Source organism: Cydia amplana, chromosome 4, assembly GCF_948474715.1.
Source record: "Cydia amplana chromosome 4, ilCydAmpl1.1, whole genome shotgun sequence".
Lineage (NCBI taxonomy): Eukaryota > Metazoa > Arthropoda > Insecta > Lepidoptera > Tortricidae > Cydia > Cydia amplana.
In genome coordinates this window covers 2,226,549-2,242,982 of record NC_086072.1, presented here as the reverse complement: position 1 = coordinate 2,242,982, position 16,434 = coordinate 2,226,549, and the positions used below count along the sequence as shown (strand labels likewise).

The 16,434-nt window shown below is 42.3% G+C and overlaps 2 protein-coding genes across 2 annotated transcripts in view; one reads left to right on the top strand and one right to left on the bottom strand.

Moving 5' to 3' along the window:
• The window catches only part of LOC134663101 (kinesin-like protein KIF21A), a 99,843-nt gene that overhangs the window by 28,473 nt on the left and 54,936 nt on the right, over nucleotides 1-16,434 (bottom strand). The window contains exons 5-12 of the mRNA XM_063519434.1: nucleotides 14,368-14,680; nucleotides 13,502-13,660; nucleotides 12,146-12,348; nucleotides 10,080-10,316; nucleotides 8,973-9,134; nucleotides 7,948-8,167; nucleotides 6,558-6,752; nucleotides 4,796-4,995 (exon numbers count right to left, since the gene is read on the bottom strand). Coding sequence (XP_063375504.1) covers nucleotides 4,796-4,995; nucleotides 6,558-6,752; nucleotides 7,948-8,167; nucleotides 8,973-9,134; nucleotides 10,080-10,316; nucleotides 12,146-12,348; nucleotides 13,502-13,660; nucleotides 14,368-14,680 — 1,689 coding nt within the window. The remainder of the gene's footprint in view (nucleotides 1-4,795; nucleotides 4,996-6,557; nucleotides 6,753-7,947; nucleotides 8,168-8,972; nucleotides 9,135-10,079; nucleotides 10,317-12,145; nucleotides 12,349-13,501; nucleotides 13,661-14,367; nucleotides 14,681-16,434) is intronic.
• Nucleotides 1-16,434, top strand: part of LOC134663071 (beta-arrestin-1) — a 191,026-nt gene that overhangs the window by 143,773 nt on the left and 30,819 nt on the right. The window lies entirely within an intron of this gene.

Sequence of the window (16,434 nt, the reverse complement as noted above, 5' to 3'; positions counted from 1 at the left end):
ATTCAATATTTAAAGTCAGTTTTGCACTACACTGTTTATACACTTAAACTATATTGTTCACTAATACCCTAACATGCTTTCATAGTCTTTGTTATTATTTAGTAACTACCTAACTATTGGCTATCTGCACTCTAATGTTCATCATCTCCACTATCAGACTCAATGTCTGTACTACCATATCCTTGAAGAGCTATCTTTTTCAAGGATGGTCTGCTGGACGGTGGGCTTTCACTTGACCGGGGTCGTTTATTACTGTTCAGTTCATTTCTAGGCACTGTATCATCCGAATCCAGTACTACACACTCTTCTGGACCTTTAACACCAATCATCTCTGCCCACTGACTTGGTGGAGGGATTCTTAATGTGCCAAAACCCTCATCTTCTCTTTCTTCTTCCCCTTGTTGAACTTCTTTACTATTACTTGCCTTGATTTCCGCTTGTGGTTCTTCTTCTGTGCCACTTCTAGTAAAACCAAGCATTTGGTTGACATGTCTAATAAATAATTTATTTCCTTGTTTAATTTTATATCTTAACACTCCAATCCTTTTGACTATTGTCCCTTCTAACCATCTCGGCCCAGCTCTATAGTTCCTGAAACAGACTGTCTCTCCCACTCTAAATTCTCTCACACGTTTTGTTTCATTTTCCTGGATATCTTCTGTCTCCTTTTCTTGAATCGAAAGAGGGTGTAGCCTATCAAATTTAGTTCGGAAACGTCTATTGTTAAGGAGTTCCGCGGGTGTTTTACCGGTGACAGAACTGGGTGTTGTCCGCAACCCATACAATATCTTTTGCAGTCTGGTTGACCATGGGAGATGTGACATCTTTTTTAACTTCAATTTTATTGTCTGGACCGTTCTTTCTGCCTGTCCATTAGACGCAGGATGATATGGAGGTACCAGTATATGTCTACCATTCTGTTTAAAATATTGACATATCTCTTCTGACGTAAACGCTTTCCCGTTATCGCTCACTATGGTGTCTGGCAGCCCTTGTTCAGCAAATATCTCCTCTAGCTTATTAATTACCATACTTGAACTTTGGTCACTAACTATTTTGACCTCCGGCCATTTTGAGTAAGCGTCAATTAATATTAAGAAAACTTTGCCCATGAAAGGCCCTGCAAAATCAATATGCAGCCTAGACCAAGCCTTTGGTGGGGTAATCCATCTGTGCGTCACTTTGGCTGGCATATTCCTTACTTCCTTACAAGTTTGGCAATTATTTATCAAGCTCTCTATATCTCTGTCGAGACCAGGCCACCAGAAATAACTCCTTGCCATTGCTTTGGTGATAACTATACCATCATGATTGTTATGGAGCTCTTGAAGAACGCCTTCACGTAGCTTCTGAGGCACAATTACTCTACCTCCCCACAATATACAGTCATTGTATTCTGTTAATTCATCCCTTCTTACATAATAATCTCTATATTTCTCTTCTACTGTACTTGGCCAACCATTCCTAATCCAGAACATCACCTTTGCTAATATACCATCGGTTTTACTCAATTTAGCCACCTCCTTAGCCGTCATCTGTAACTCCACTGGTGTCTCATTGAGCAACAAAACATTCACCTCTTGCAGCTCTTCTTCTTTTCCACTGCTTTCAGGGCCGGGCCATCTACTTAGGGCATCAGCATTCCCAATTTTTTTCCCTTCAACATATTGTAACTCGTAATCGTACGAGTTTAACAATAAAGCCCATCTTAACATCCTGGGTGATATCACATTAGGTATTTATTGGCTTTTTTGGGTCAAATATACCCAAAAGAGGTTTATGGTCTGTCTGAATGACTATCTTACGGCCAAAAATATATGAGTAAAATTTCTGTACTGCAAAAATAATTGCAGCAGCCTCTTTATCAATCTGCGAATAATTTCGTTCATGAGAGCTCATAGTCCTGGAAGCAAACATGATTGGTCTCAAAGAACCATCCTCCATCCTGTGTTCCAGAACTGCACCCAGACCGTACTGCGAAGCATCACATGTGATAACCACCGGTTTCTTTAAATCATAATGTACTAATGTATTCCCTGTAGTCAACATTCTTTTCAAGAGACTAAAAGCTTGTTGGCAATTTGGTGACCATACCCATTTGGCTCCTTTCAATAACAACTTGTACAGTGGTTCAGCTACCGTTGCTTTCTGTGCTATAAATCTGTCATAAAAATTCAGCAATCCAAGAAAAGCCTGCAACTCCTTTACATTTTTTGGTGCTGACGTCTCCATTATAGCCTTGATCTTGTCTCCACAAGGATGTAGGCCATTGGCATCAATCACATGTCCCAGAAACTCCACACTTGCCTTCCCAAACTTGCACTTCTCCTTGTTGACTCTTAACCCAGCTTCCTTTAGGACCTGCAAGATGCGTTGAAGTCTGTCACTGTGTTCTTGTATTGTGCGTCCAGTGACCACAATATCATCCAACAGTACTGCTGCTCCTGACACGCCTGCCAATAAGTTGCTCATCATGCGCTGAAAAATTCCAGGACAGGCTTTAACCCCAAAAGCTAATCTTTTGCACCGAAACAATCCTTTAGGAGTATTTAAAGTAAGTAGTTTTGAAGTCGGTTCATCGACTACCACCTGGGTGTAAGCCTGCTCTAAATCTATCTTACTGAAAATAATTCCTCCTTGCAAAACCGCAAAAGCTTCATTTAACGTAGGCAGAGGGTAAGTATCAGTCTCAGTAGCCGTATTCACAGTGGCCCTGTAATCCCCACAAAGTCTGACTTTCCCATTCTTCTTAATGATAGGTACTATAGGACTGGCAAACTCAGAATGACTCACCGGTTCCAAAACATCTTCTGCAACTAATCTATCAATCTCTTGTAAAACTCTCTCTTTAATTGCAAACGCCACAGGCCTACACTTCAAAAATTTTGGTTTCGCATCAGGTTTCAAAGGTATGGTTACTACCGGGCCGGTGTACTTTCCTAAACCAGACTGAAAAACTTCTTTATATTTTTCCAGTAAAGTATCTATACCTCCGTCCTCCAATTTCACGTTATAAATTCCATGAATATCAATCTTTAACTCTGGAAACCAATCACGGCCCATCAAATCAGGCCCATTGCCTTTCGCTATCAGCAAGTTTAATTTTGTATGTATGTTCTTAAACCTTACATCAACTGTGGCTTCTCCTAACAACTCCACCTGATTTTCCGTCCAGGTTGTTAACCTAACTCTTGAGTCATCTAACCTTGGTAAGTTTCCATTCCAAATTTTCCTCGCTGTACTTTCTCTCAACATGGTAAATGCCGCTCCAGAATCGACTTCCAAATTGACTAGTCGACCATTTAATTCTACATTTGCATAGAATGGAGCCACTTTGTTCGACACCCAATTACACGAGACATCCTCATACAATCCATTAACCCGACTCGATTCCTTTGACTTACTTTTGTCTCGTGTCTCCGAACATACCTCTGCAATATGGCCCATTCTTTTACACACATAGCACCTACTATATCTGAACCTACAGAAATTTCCGTGCTTTTTGCCACACCGCCAACAATCCTTGCTCGGTTCCAACGGTTTAGCTTTAATTTTATTAACCTCCATTGGCTCGTCACCGCCTGTACTAGTAGGCGCCACGCTAGAGGTCGCTGCCGTCGCTGGCGTCGCCATGACTATCACTCCGGCGTCCGCCGTTTCAGCCGTTAACGCTAATTTTACCGCTTGATCAAAAGTTAACGTTGTCTGTTGCAACAGTTGCTTTTGTATATCTTTATCACGAATGCCACATACTAACCGGTCGCGCAACGTACGATCCAAATCGGTAAAATTGCACTCTATAGCCAATTTACGCAAACTAGCCACGTACTCTTTTATATTTTCACTGCTCGATTGACACCTCATATGAAACTTATACGATTGCACTATCTCATTTTGTTTTGGATTAAAATGATCGTCTAACGTGGTTTTTACCGTTGTATAGGTTATGTCTGTGATCTTTTTCGGTGAAATTAACGACTCAACGAGATCATATAAATCACGACCACAAACTGCAAAGAAATTCGCCTTTTTTAACTCATCCGTCTGAATACTATTCGCGAGCAAACAATAGTCGAACCTATTCACGTAATTTTTCCAATTGTCTTTGTCCATATGAAATTCACAAAATTTTACCGCCATTTTATTCACCACACTAAATAACACTTTTAAACATTCAAACACTATGTTTAATGCACTTTTAGCCTATTTCCGAATTAAATCCCGTCGCCAGAATGTTACGTACGTGTGCTGGCTTGCTGGCTAGAACCGAACTGGGGGTACCCGCAGATCTTCTTATCTACCCACACATGTCAATATATAACAGCTACCGTTGTAGTATCCCTAAAGACGTTTTAGAGATATTGTATATAAAACAACTTACCTTATCTCTCTTCATGGAGTGCAGTTCGTTCTTCAACGTCAATATTTGCTGTGCAGTCTGTCTTTGTGACCGTTGCAGTCTGGTATGCTCCCTGGCCGCAGTTTGAAGACGTTTCAGAGACATTATATATAAAACAACATACCTTATCTCTCTTCATGGAGTGCAGTTCGTTCTTCAACGTCAATATTTGTTGTGCAGTCTGTCTTTGTGACTGTCGCAGTCTAGTATATTCTCTAGCCATAGTTTGAAGACGCTTCAGCATTCGCTTGAGTTTTATGGACAAACGTATCTTACCTTATCAATGTAGTGTCGTCTATTGTTAAAAGTCAGCTGCTGCTCCGTTTGCCATTGCTAGTGTTTCAGTTTGGTATATTTTAAAGACGTTTTAGAGATATTACATAAAAAACAACCTACCTTATCTCTCTTCATGGAGTGCAGTTCGTTCTTCAACGTCAATATTTGCTGTGCAGTCTGTCTTTGTGACCGTTGCAGTCTGGTATGCTCCCTGGCCGCAGTTTGAAGTCGCTTGAGCTCGCGCGACATGCCGCTGAGGCGTCGCTCATATTCGTCCTTTACCCGTTTGAGTTTTTCGCTGGGTGGTGATGCTTGGGACGCTGTGGAAGATAGGAGTTATATATATTAATATAATTTTATATACACACATGTCATTAGTGCTCTATAATGCGTTCAGAAACCGTAGGAAATGACAAGCTTTATTACAACCAATTTTACTATGAGAACTTTCTTATCTGTGGTAGTAGGAAAATTTGTACTTTAATGTACGAGTATATAGGTAACGTTATAGATTTTTGTAAGGTTATGAGTTTAAATTTGGAACAGCAGTCAAAACTCAAGTGGGTCTCTATTCTAGTATCCTAGTAGTAGTAGATATTAAAACAGTTAAATCGATACGAAACGTCAATTTAGTATGTTTTTTTAATATAAACCGCACGATATTTGATATTTGATCTCGAGTGACACGAGAATATGGACTTCATTCTTTTGTCTAGGAATTTAAAAAAACTACGGATGTGTGACATGCGTGAAAAAAGTTTTCATTCACCGCCATTTGACGTACAGTTTATCTTTTAGTTAGTTTTAAGTATGTGTTTAGATAAAGTAGTGTATGTAACTGTACATAATTAGGCATTATGTAGCAGTCACATAAACTACTATTAAGTAGCTGAGCGTTGAGCATTAAATTAAAGATTGATGTACCTTTGTTATTTAACATATTTCCAGTAAATTTGGAATAGAAAAGTGCACAAATGATCTACTCCACCAGTGTAATTTACAAATGCTGCTCTTTCGATATTTCTGAGAATACTAAGAGTTAATTAAACTTGTAAGTAAAGCAATGGAATACCATCATAATACAAACGCGCTGTGATCTTCTTTAACTACTAATATTTGGTCAAATCAAGACACTTACTAAGAGTAGATAGGACTTTGTCCCTCTCCGCATGTGTGGCCTTGATCTGCGTGTGAAGCGTGTCGAGCCGTTGTTCGTAGTGCTGTCTGAGGGCCGCTAGTCGTCGCTGCGACAACTCTAGTTGTTCGATGAGACGCGCTTTGATCGTCTTACACTACTAATATTTGGTCAAATGAAGACACTTACTAAGAGTAGATAGGACTTTGTCCCTCTCCGCATGTGTGGCCTTGATCTGCGTGTGAAGCGTGTCGAGCCGTTGTTCGTAGTGCTGTCTGAGGGCCGCTAGTCGTCGCTGCGACAACTCTAGTTGTTCGATGAGACGCGCTTTGATCGTCTTACACTACTAATATTTGGTCAAATGAAGACACTTACTAAGAGTAGATAGGACTTTGTCCCTCTCCGCATGTGTGACCTTGATCTGCGTGTGAAGCGTGTCGAGCCGTTGTTCGTAGTGCTGTCTCAGCGCCGCCAGTCGTCGCTGCGACAACTCTAGTTGTTCGATGAGACGCGCTTTGATCGTCTTACACTACTAATATTTGGTCAAATGAAGACACTTACTAAGAGTAGATAGGACTTTGTCCCTCTCCGCATGTGTGGCCTTGATCTGCGTGTGAAGTGTGTCGAGCCGTTGTTCGTAGTGCTGTCTCAGGGCCGCCAGTCGTCGTTGCGACAACTCTAGTTGTTCGATGAGACGCGCTTTGATCGTCTTACACTACTAATATTTGGTCAAATCAAGACACTTACTAAGAGTAGATAGGACTTTGTCCCTCTCCGCATGTGTGGCCTTGATCTGCGTGTGAAGCGTGTCGAGCCGTTGTTCGTAGTGCTGTCTCAGCGCCGCCAGTCGTCGTTGCGACAACTCTAGTTGTTCGATGAGACGCGCTTTAGTGTCGATGTCGTCGCTTAATGCGGTTAGTTGGGCGGAGAGCGCGCGTTGGGCTGTGGAAAAAAAGTAGTATGGCAATTTATAAATATTATGCGACAACGTTACACGTATCGACGGATTATCATGTAGCCAAAGTCACTACAGGCTAGATTAATAGAAGCCGTATAAAGAGTAAAGAGTTTTATCGCAATTCTTCCTTTCATTCCAAATTGTAGATATAACAGAAGATAAGTTCAAAACTATATAATAATACAAAATTCTTTTCAATTTCATAAAAAACAAAAGACAGTCTAATAAAAAAAGAAATATCACAGAGTAGAGAAGTAATTAACAGACAAACACGTATGATAATTTATTGTACCTGAAGATGGAGTTCTTAACAGGAGTACATACATACATACATCACTGGCTCAGTGACCCAAAGAGGATCTTGGCCTCTGACACAAGAGAGCGCCACTCTACCCTATTCTGTGCCACTTCGCGCCAGTTGGGTATTCCAAGGGCGGACAGGTCTTTTTGGGTTTCGTCACTCCAGCGGTACCTGGGACGTCCAGACGGACGTTTTCCGCCCGGGCGCCCCACATACGCTCTTCTAACAGCACGATCCTCCCCCATCCTCTCCAGGTGACCAAGCCAGCGAATAGGACACAACTTAACAGGAGTATAAATATAAATCCCTAAAAGGTCGGCAAGTTAACATATGGCAGTTTTCGGGCCGTAAGTTCTCACCTTTAACTTCCTCTTCCTCCCGCTCGTCCGCCTCCGAGTCGGACTCGTGGTCGGAGGGCGACTCGTCGTCGGCGCTCTCGCCGACGAGCGCCACGTCGGCGTCGGCGTCGGCGGCGCTGGTCATGCTGTCGCTCATGTTCAGCTTGCGTTGGAATAAGTTCTCACCTTTAACTTCCTCTTCCTCCCGCTCGTCCGCCTCCGAGTCGGACTCGTGGTCGGAGGGCGACTCGTCGTCGGCGCTCTCGCCCTCGCCGACGAGCGCCACGTCGGCGTCGGCGTCGGCGTCGGCGGCGCTGGTCATGCTGTCGCTCATGTTCAGCTTGCGTTGGAATAAGTTCTCACCTTTAACTTCCTCTTCCTCCCGCTCGTCCGCCTCCGAGTCGGACTCGTGGTCGGAGGGCGACTCGTCGTCGGCGCTCTCGCCCTCGCCGACGAGCGCCACGTCGGCGTCGGCGTCGGCGTCGGCGGCGCTGGTCATGCTGTCGCTCATGTTCAGCTTGCGTTGGAATAAGTTCTCACCTTTAACTTCCTCTTCCTCCCGCTCGTCCGCCTCCGAGTCGGACTCGTGGTCGGAGGGCGACTCGTCGTCGGCGCTCTCGCCCTCGGCGCGCTCGCGCTCGCCGACGAGCGCCGCGTCGGCGTCGGCGTCGGCGTCGGCGGCGCTGGTCATGCTGTCGCTCATGTTCAGCTTGCGTTGGAATTCGAGCTCGCCCATGCTGCGGGCTAGGAGCTCTTTTTCCTGTAAAGGAAATAAAATTTAGTGATATACGTGTCGGAGCGAGACACCAGAAAGACGTATTTACGTATTTACGCAGCGTTACAGACTTACAGTTCATATCTTTAAACGCCTGTATAAAGTCGATTAGCAATGTTTGGCTACGTATTACTTAGTTGTAACGGAATAATAAAGTTGCGTAGATAGTATCGCCATCTATTGGCGTATTGTTGAACTAAAATGACAGGTAGAAGGCTTTGGAACGTCAAGAGGTGTATCTTGGGTGAACGTAGGCACGAGTTGGCATTTTTATCGTTATGTTGGTAGGCTGGTCAGGCAGGTTTGCCAACTTGAATTTCGTATCACAGTGACAATCAATATGAAAGTCGCTAGAGACCTCATACTATGTTGTGACAAAATACAAAATGGGTCATTAAATTAAAACTTTCGACTGTACATAGGTAATAAGTATAAGTAAATGTTATTAATTTATCGCTCCAATAAGTAAAAATAAAGTTACAAACTTATAAATCAGAAACACAAGAAGCAACAAGTCAACGGGTTATAAACTTATAACAACCACTCTTTATTTTTATTTCAGTCACTTTGGAAGTTCCACGTAAAAAATCTGCGTAGTAATATCCTCTTTTAATAAAGGTTCGGTTTTTTCTAACACAAATGTCATAACTCCACTCCACATACCTTGTACAGTTCCCGTTTAGCTTCGTCAATGATCGATGACGTCTCGTGCACGGACTCGTGTCGGGTCCGTGCCGCCATCGCTTCTCGTCGCCGACTAACTCCATTGAGAACGTTAAACTTCACATACCTTGTACAGTTCACGTTTAGCCTCGTCGATGACCGAGGACGTGTCGTGCACGGACTCGTGTCGTGTCCGTGCCACCATCGCTTCACGTCGCCGACTCCCTTCGTATAGAGCGTTGGCTTCCATGAGTTGAGCGCGGAGTTCTTCTATCTCGCCTACGTAGCCCTGTCAAATTAAATTTTAAGGTTAAGTTCATAACGACTATTCGCTACGTGCACGACTGGTGCTGCCCTCATTTTGTCGGACTTTCTACGTTAAATCTTATGGAGTAAAATTAGTTCAAGCGGCTGCCGCTAGTACTAATATCGGACATTCCATAAGATTACCTGAATTTGTGACGATCAGCGCCACTTCCCCCTCCACCGACTTCGCACATTGCCAATTCCGTATCTTAAAAGTTAGAAAATCAGTTGACTACCATAACCTAGAAATGCGGGCGTCCTTAGGCCTGAGATACACTTTTACTTACGTAAGTAGGGACAAAGCTATTTGTTAGAATGAGATAACGATATTCATCTATCATTCTGTGGTATAGCTGTGTCCCTATTTACGTAAGGAAAACTTACAAGTGTATCTTGGGCCTTAGGCTAAGGTGATCGCTTATCATCCAGCTGTCAGCTCAGCATCCAGAATTTTGAAAGAAAAACTTACTCTACAAATTCTGTAAGTACAGTAAGCTGCAGAGATACTTGAATGGATACTTGTTTGTGTGTGTTAGGTTCAATTATCTCTGCAGCGATGTATTACTGAATCGCGATTAGAAAGGGATTGAGATAGCTGTCAATCCATATTGATTTTGACGTAAGTGTATGGAAATCTGTTATTTCTAATCCCTTTCTGATCGCGGCATGATAATACCTACAGTCACAATGTTAGGGGATGTTAGGTATTAACGATATTATGAAGTATTTTGAAACAATGGGGTTGGCCGGTCGAAGTATGTAGCAGATGGCGCCATCATTGCCCTGTCAATCCCTAGAAATGTGTAATTTTTTTTGTTTTTTTTTTTAATGCCAGCCCTTTAAGCCAAATCTAATAGAAAAAGGGGCAAGCCATGATGGCGCAATCTTTGCAAACCAGTTACCAACCCCATAGGAAGCGTGGAATTACCTGAACTAAAGCAGTAAGCGAGCAATCGGCGGCCTCAGGACTCCCATCCTTCGGCCCCCAGTTCCCGAGAGCCTTCTCGGCGATCAGGTCGCTATTCTTCGCCGAGAGCTGGTCTATGGTGCCTTGCATGGCCTTGACTCTTCGCCGGAGGGATTCAACTTCGCCTGTCAGTATGGCGTTCTCTTGTGCGACGTCGCTCCAGCCCTCTTCGCCGTTTTCCGATATGATGCGTTTGCCCTGGGAAAGATAATCATTAAAGGTAACTTAGAAACTTAACAATGGGGCTCATAATGTTTGCCTTTTGTTATCTAATTTGGAGCACTTCAAATTGGCACGCGTCGGTGCAATCTGCATTGTTTAAAAGGCGTTTAAGCAAAAGGGTCTAGCCAGGTATCTTTTGTTATCACTAATCCTATCGTTAACGCCCAATGACCGTCTCAAGTGCAATCGGGCCAAGGCCCGATTAAAAATTACATTTAAAATTACATTTCAAATACCAAGGTATTTGAAATGTAATATAACTTAGGCTTTAGGTACTGCCGGCCTAGCCAAGGTGACAATCGCTATCGCTTCGACAACGAAACGCTTTGTGTCTCTCTATCACTCTTCCATATTAGTGCGAAAGTGACAGTTGAGTTTCGATCGCTACGGAGCGTAAGCGATTGGCACGTTGGCTACCCGGCCTATGCAGATAATATTGGTGTTGGCGCCAAATTTAAATATTTGGAGTCGTCAGCTTTCAGACTCGACTCAGTGGCTCAGTTCCATACTCTATTATAAAAAAAAACCTGCAGTCTCTTTATTTGAGGCTTTTTCGTCAGCTCATCGTTAGCGCGATGCGCTCGGTACAGCGCCATCTAGCGAGCAATCGGGATAACTTTCCCACTTTATGCTTTTTAGGGTTCCGTACATCAAAAGGAAAAAACGGAACCCTTATAGGATCACTCGTGCGTCTGTCTGTCTATCTGTCACAGCCTATTTTCTCCGAAACTACTGGACCAATTAAGTCGAAATTTGGCACACATATGTAAGTTTGTGACCCAAAGACGGACATGTAACGTAAACAAACATATCTCTGAAACTACTGGGTCTAAAATTTTGAAAAAAAAAATACACCAAATAGTTCTTTACCTATAGATGACAGGAAAACCTATTAAAAATGTGCAGTCAAGCGTGAGTCGGACTTGAGTGCTTAGTTTTTGATCCGACCCCTACGGGTTTTTTAAAGACATTTTACTCACTTTTCATTAAATAAACATATTGTTAAATTACGTACGATGATACAGAGAACTTACTAATAGTCGTAAAATGATTACCTGATATTTAAGACTTAAGAACCCACTTTTTGTTTAGGTAATAAGACTAATATTGTGTAATCTACCTATAGTTTATAATTAAGTGAATAAGTAATAAATAATTAATATTGTGTCCTTTGCTGCCTGAAACACAGGGAATCCTAGTTCAGGCATTTGTAAATCACTTGTCTTTATAAATTCTTAGTCTTTAATAGCAACCACTGTACTATACTTTTCTCAATAAATTATTTGTTTGTTAAAAATTGTGTAATGTACGGAACCAGGGATGTTGCGGATGCCGATTTTTTGACATCCGCGGATGCGGATGCGGATATTTAAAGGCTCACATCCGCGGATGCGGATGCGGATGCGGATGTCAAGATAGTACCATAAAAAACGTCAAATATTACAGTTTAGTAATTTTTATTTCAAAAAACCGGCCAAGTGCGAGTCGGACTCGCGTTCCAAGGGTTCCGTACATTAAGTCCCACTCACGCTTGACTGCTCATTTCTAATAGGTTTTTTTGGTTAATGACTAAATTACCTAGCAGTCTAGCACTTACGCCAATGCTAAGACGTTCCAGTACCGACCTGTTCCACATCCGCATCCGCATTAAATCCGCATCGATTTTACGCGGATGCGGATGCGGATGTTGAAAATCATGCGGAAGTTCCGCGGTTGCGGATGCGGATGCGGATATTCGCAACATCTCTGTACGGAACCCTTGGAACGCGAGTCCGTCTCGCACTTGGCCGGTGTTTGTATCCTACCTGTTTATATTCAGCCAGCTCTAACTGCAGCCTGGCCACCTCATGTCGCAGTTGGTTGATGGTCCTAGACGTCAGATCTTGGTTGACGACGCATCTGTTCTTGATGTTGCGCGCCCTGTTTGCGTATTTTAACGTGTTGAGGGTCTCCATGAAGTCGCGATCGCTTGGCGACACGCAGGCTATCATTACGGTGTTGCTGTTGCCTGGAAGTTGAAAAAACAATGAATAACCCTCCTTCCAAGTTTCATAGATCTCTGCTGCGTGATGTTGATCAGTATGTTAACTGTAGTTGGTGCAACTGGCTCTTGAGAGTGGCCTAGAAAGCTTCAAGTTTCGGTACGGCGAAGGCACGAGACAATTCACTGAGAAATGCACCCTATTTCATAGAATACAAGGTTGCATTTACCTGCCAACATGTTTTAATGTATCCTAGTAAGCTTTAGCAAGCAATTACATAGAACACAAGGTCGTACTTACCTCCCAACGAGTCCTGGCATAGTAAGTTTAGTCTCGATTCGGTACTTACATGCATGACTTTTCTTATTGGTCTATTTCCAAGAGCGGAGATGACATTGTCATGGAAAAGCTTTTAATCAAAACTGCACCTTGTTATGAAGACATGAAGATCGCATTTACCTCCCACTCCCAACGAGTTTTAAGTAGTAGTAACCGTAAGCTACAGCCGTACTTACCGATGATAGAAGAGTTTTAAATATTAAGTGTACCTTATGGCACCAATAATAAGGTCGTATTTACCTCCCAACGAGTCCTGCAGTAGCCTAGTAAGCTTGGAGACTCGATTCGGAACGTGCATGACTTTTCGTGTTCTGTCTCCTAGAGCGGAGATGACGTTTCCTACTTCGATTTAAAATGAACTTTGTTACATATACAACAAGGTCCTATTTACCTCCCAACGAGTCCTGCAGTAGCCTAGTAAGTTTTAAGTCCCGATACGGTCCTTGCATGCCTTTCCCTGATCTATCTCCGAGAGCCGAGATGACATTCTATTTCGCTTTAAAATGTACTTTGTTACATATATAACAAGGTCGTATTTACCTCCCAACGACTCCTGCAGTAGCCTAGTAAGTTGTGAGTCCCGATATGGTCCTTGCATGACTTTCCCTGATCTATCTCCGAGAGCCGAGATGACATTCTATTTCGCTTTAAAATGAACTTTGTTACATATACAACAAGGTCCTATTTACCTCCCAACGACTCCTGCAGTAGCCTAGTAAGTTGTGAGTCCCGATATGGTCCTTGCATGACTTTCCTTGATCTATCTCCGAGAGCCGAGATGACATTTTTTATTTTGATTTAAAATGAACTTTGTTACATATACAAAAAGGTTCTATTTACCTCCCAACGAGTCTTGCAGTAGCCTAGTGAGCTTAGAGTCTCGATACGGCACGTGCATGACTTTTCGTGTTCTGTCTCCTAGAGCGGAGATGACGTTTCCTAATGCCAGCAGGCCGCAGTTGATGGAAATGCCTTCTTTTGCGCGTTCGCCGGTTGCCCCTGAAAAGAAAAAATCATGTTTAAAATTGTTTAGATTTTACTTACTATCTAAATCAGCGGTCGGCAACCCGCGGCCCGCATGTGGCCCGTGAACCTGTCACTTGCGGCCCGCGAGCCTCCCTGGCTATTTTGTACGTAATATTGACAAACGACAATGTCTGATAAAGTGATAAATATTAACAAAGTGCGGCCCGCGTCAACTTCATTAACTACTATGTGGCCCTTGGCTGCTAAAAGGTTGCCGACCGCTGATCTAAATTGTAGGTAATTATTTTTTATGCTGAAACCCACGAAAACAGAAACGGAAACTTCGGCCTGACATTATCTAAAATACAGTTTCGGCTAAAGTTTCGGCAAAAAAACGGCATACATAATCTTCATGTCGAAACCGAAACTGAAACTCCGGTCGGTGTATTAGTTATACATATATTATACCGCACGTTTATTGAAAAATAAAAGAACAATATATTTCGATCAGAACATAAATTGACACCCTTGTGTTACTAAAGTGGCATTCACTACCCGTGAACAAGATTCATATATCGGGAGCTCGAAAACAATACAAAAGGTTTCTATGGGAAGTCAACTCTCTGCGCTTACATTTTTTTAAATTTGCCGCCTTTTTCTACTGACAAGGTCGCTGTGCCAGAGTATAACTATGTCATAATTACCAGGATAATAAATGAAATAGCACTTGATTCTGGTACCTGTCCTTTTCAGCCTCTCCGAACCCGCCAGATCCACAAAATGGAACTTAGCAGTCAACGTCTCATACTGCTCAGGCGCTTCCGTCTCCGCGTCCCGCTCCTGGTCGGCCGCTAGCCGTCTCTGTCTCATGAGTAGGGTGAAGACCGCGTGCGAGCGAGACGACGACGAGTTCATGTTGGTGGCTGCGGTGGTGCGAGCGAGAGCGCCTGCGCGCAGGGCGGAGAGAGCTTCTTTGACGCAGCGGACGGCGCGCATGGATGCGCCCACGACTTTTACGCCGCCGCAACCGTCTTCTGTTATTCTGAGGCCGCCCTGGAAAGAAAGACACTTCGTTAATACTTTAGTTCTCGAACTTTTTTTAATGCGAGGGCCATTTAGAACATGCCTTTACAGTTTTTTCACGGAGTAAATAAATTACTTACAGGGACTTTAAAAATCGCGTCACGACCAGTGTAACCGGCGCCGAAACGTCGGAAATAAAGGTACTTAACAATAGTAGATTGTTAACCAAGGGATGAAAGGCACTCATTTCCAATAGTCCGAGGCTGAAATGATGCCTTTCACCCAAGTTAAACACTCTACGTTTCATTTCGAATACGAGGAAAGTAAAACGCATGTGTATTTTTAAAAACATGACTAAGTATAAAATATTATAGTAAATCTTGAGGGTACTTTCAATTAATAATTTAGTCAAAAGTATCGTTATTTATGGAACGGGAAGTTAAATATCAGAATGGTAATTGTATAACAAATCCATTTAAACCCAAATTTCAGTTGCTCATCCTAAAAAAAAACATAAAATCGTACTTGGAACGTAAAATGCTCTAGTGCAGAAACGTATCATTTTCTGGACACCTTTTAGAACAACAATAACCCTCTTTCAGAGCATGAGAAAATTGAGATATAAAAAATAAATTTGCGATAAACCTAACATAAATATGTTTTTATACGGAACAACTACTATGGGGCAAAACTCGAAATAGCGAAAAAAAATTGCGGTTTCATACATTTCGGCGAACCATATTATGTCGATTTATAGATGACAAATTCAACACACACACATAATATATTCAACTCTTAGATTATCGTAGACATTAAACCTGTAAGGGCCACTTGCACCATCCAGGGTTAGCCACTGACTCGGCTCGGACGTTAACACAGGGTTAAATTGTACTTTTTTTAACCGGTTAACACCAAGTTAGTGGCTAACCCTGAATGGCGCAAGTGGCTCTAAGTATATTGAACACAACTGAAGCAATAAAATCTAGACAAGGGTAACTAGCTACCTAAACTTTTGCATTGATGACTATTAGAATTTTTATGATTTCCTTCCGTCATTACGTTAACATCGACAATTCAACAATGCAATATACTCTTGCGCAACAAACATGAATGCCAATAAATGTTCAAAGTGTCAAAACAACCTGTCTTAATAAAACTTAACAAGTACTATAAAAAAGGTCACGGCTCAATAATCCTCCGATAACATCGCCTCGTTCATTGAGCGAATTCATTCAGCAATCGTATGTAAATTTTATTGCAAACGTAAAAGGATATTGTTGGTCAATCAGACTTGTTGGGGTCTTATCTGATTTAATTACAATTGAGACGTGATTGGCGATCTGATTAACCAATTAATTGAGTAAAGGATGTTCTTACATCACATATTTAAATGATAATATAAATTAAAAATATCGCAACATCTGACAAAGTAAACTTGTTGTTCTTCACACAGTGTTTAAAGTCGCACGCTTGTACCATATACATTACACAAGTGAACTATTTTCATTGCTTCTGTGTGTAATTTTTGCTGTCATTTTAGAAATATGTACTTATCTTATCTTAGTTTATGCTACAGCCATTTAACCGCCATATATGTCAACTGACGCACGCGGCTACAGTCCAAAATCAACTTTCGTGCTTTCAGACAAGGTTCATGATGACGTGCCGTACACTATAGGCGTGGCGTAAGGATTGTATATAGAGTTACCTTAGCATAAGGATCCTTAGCGGGGTCCAGCAGATCCACAATATCTACATTATACAGCTCTATGAACTGCGCTTGA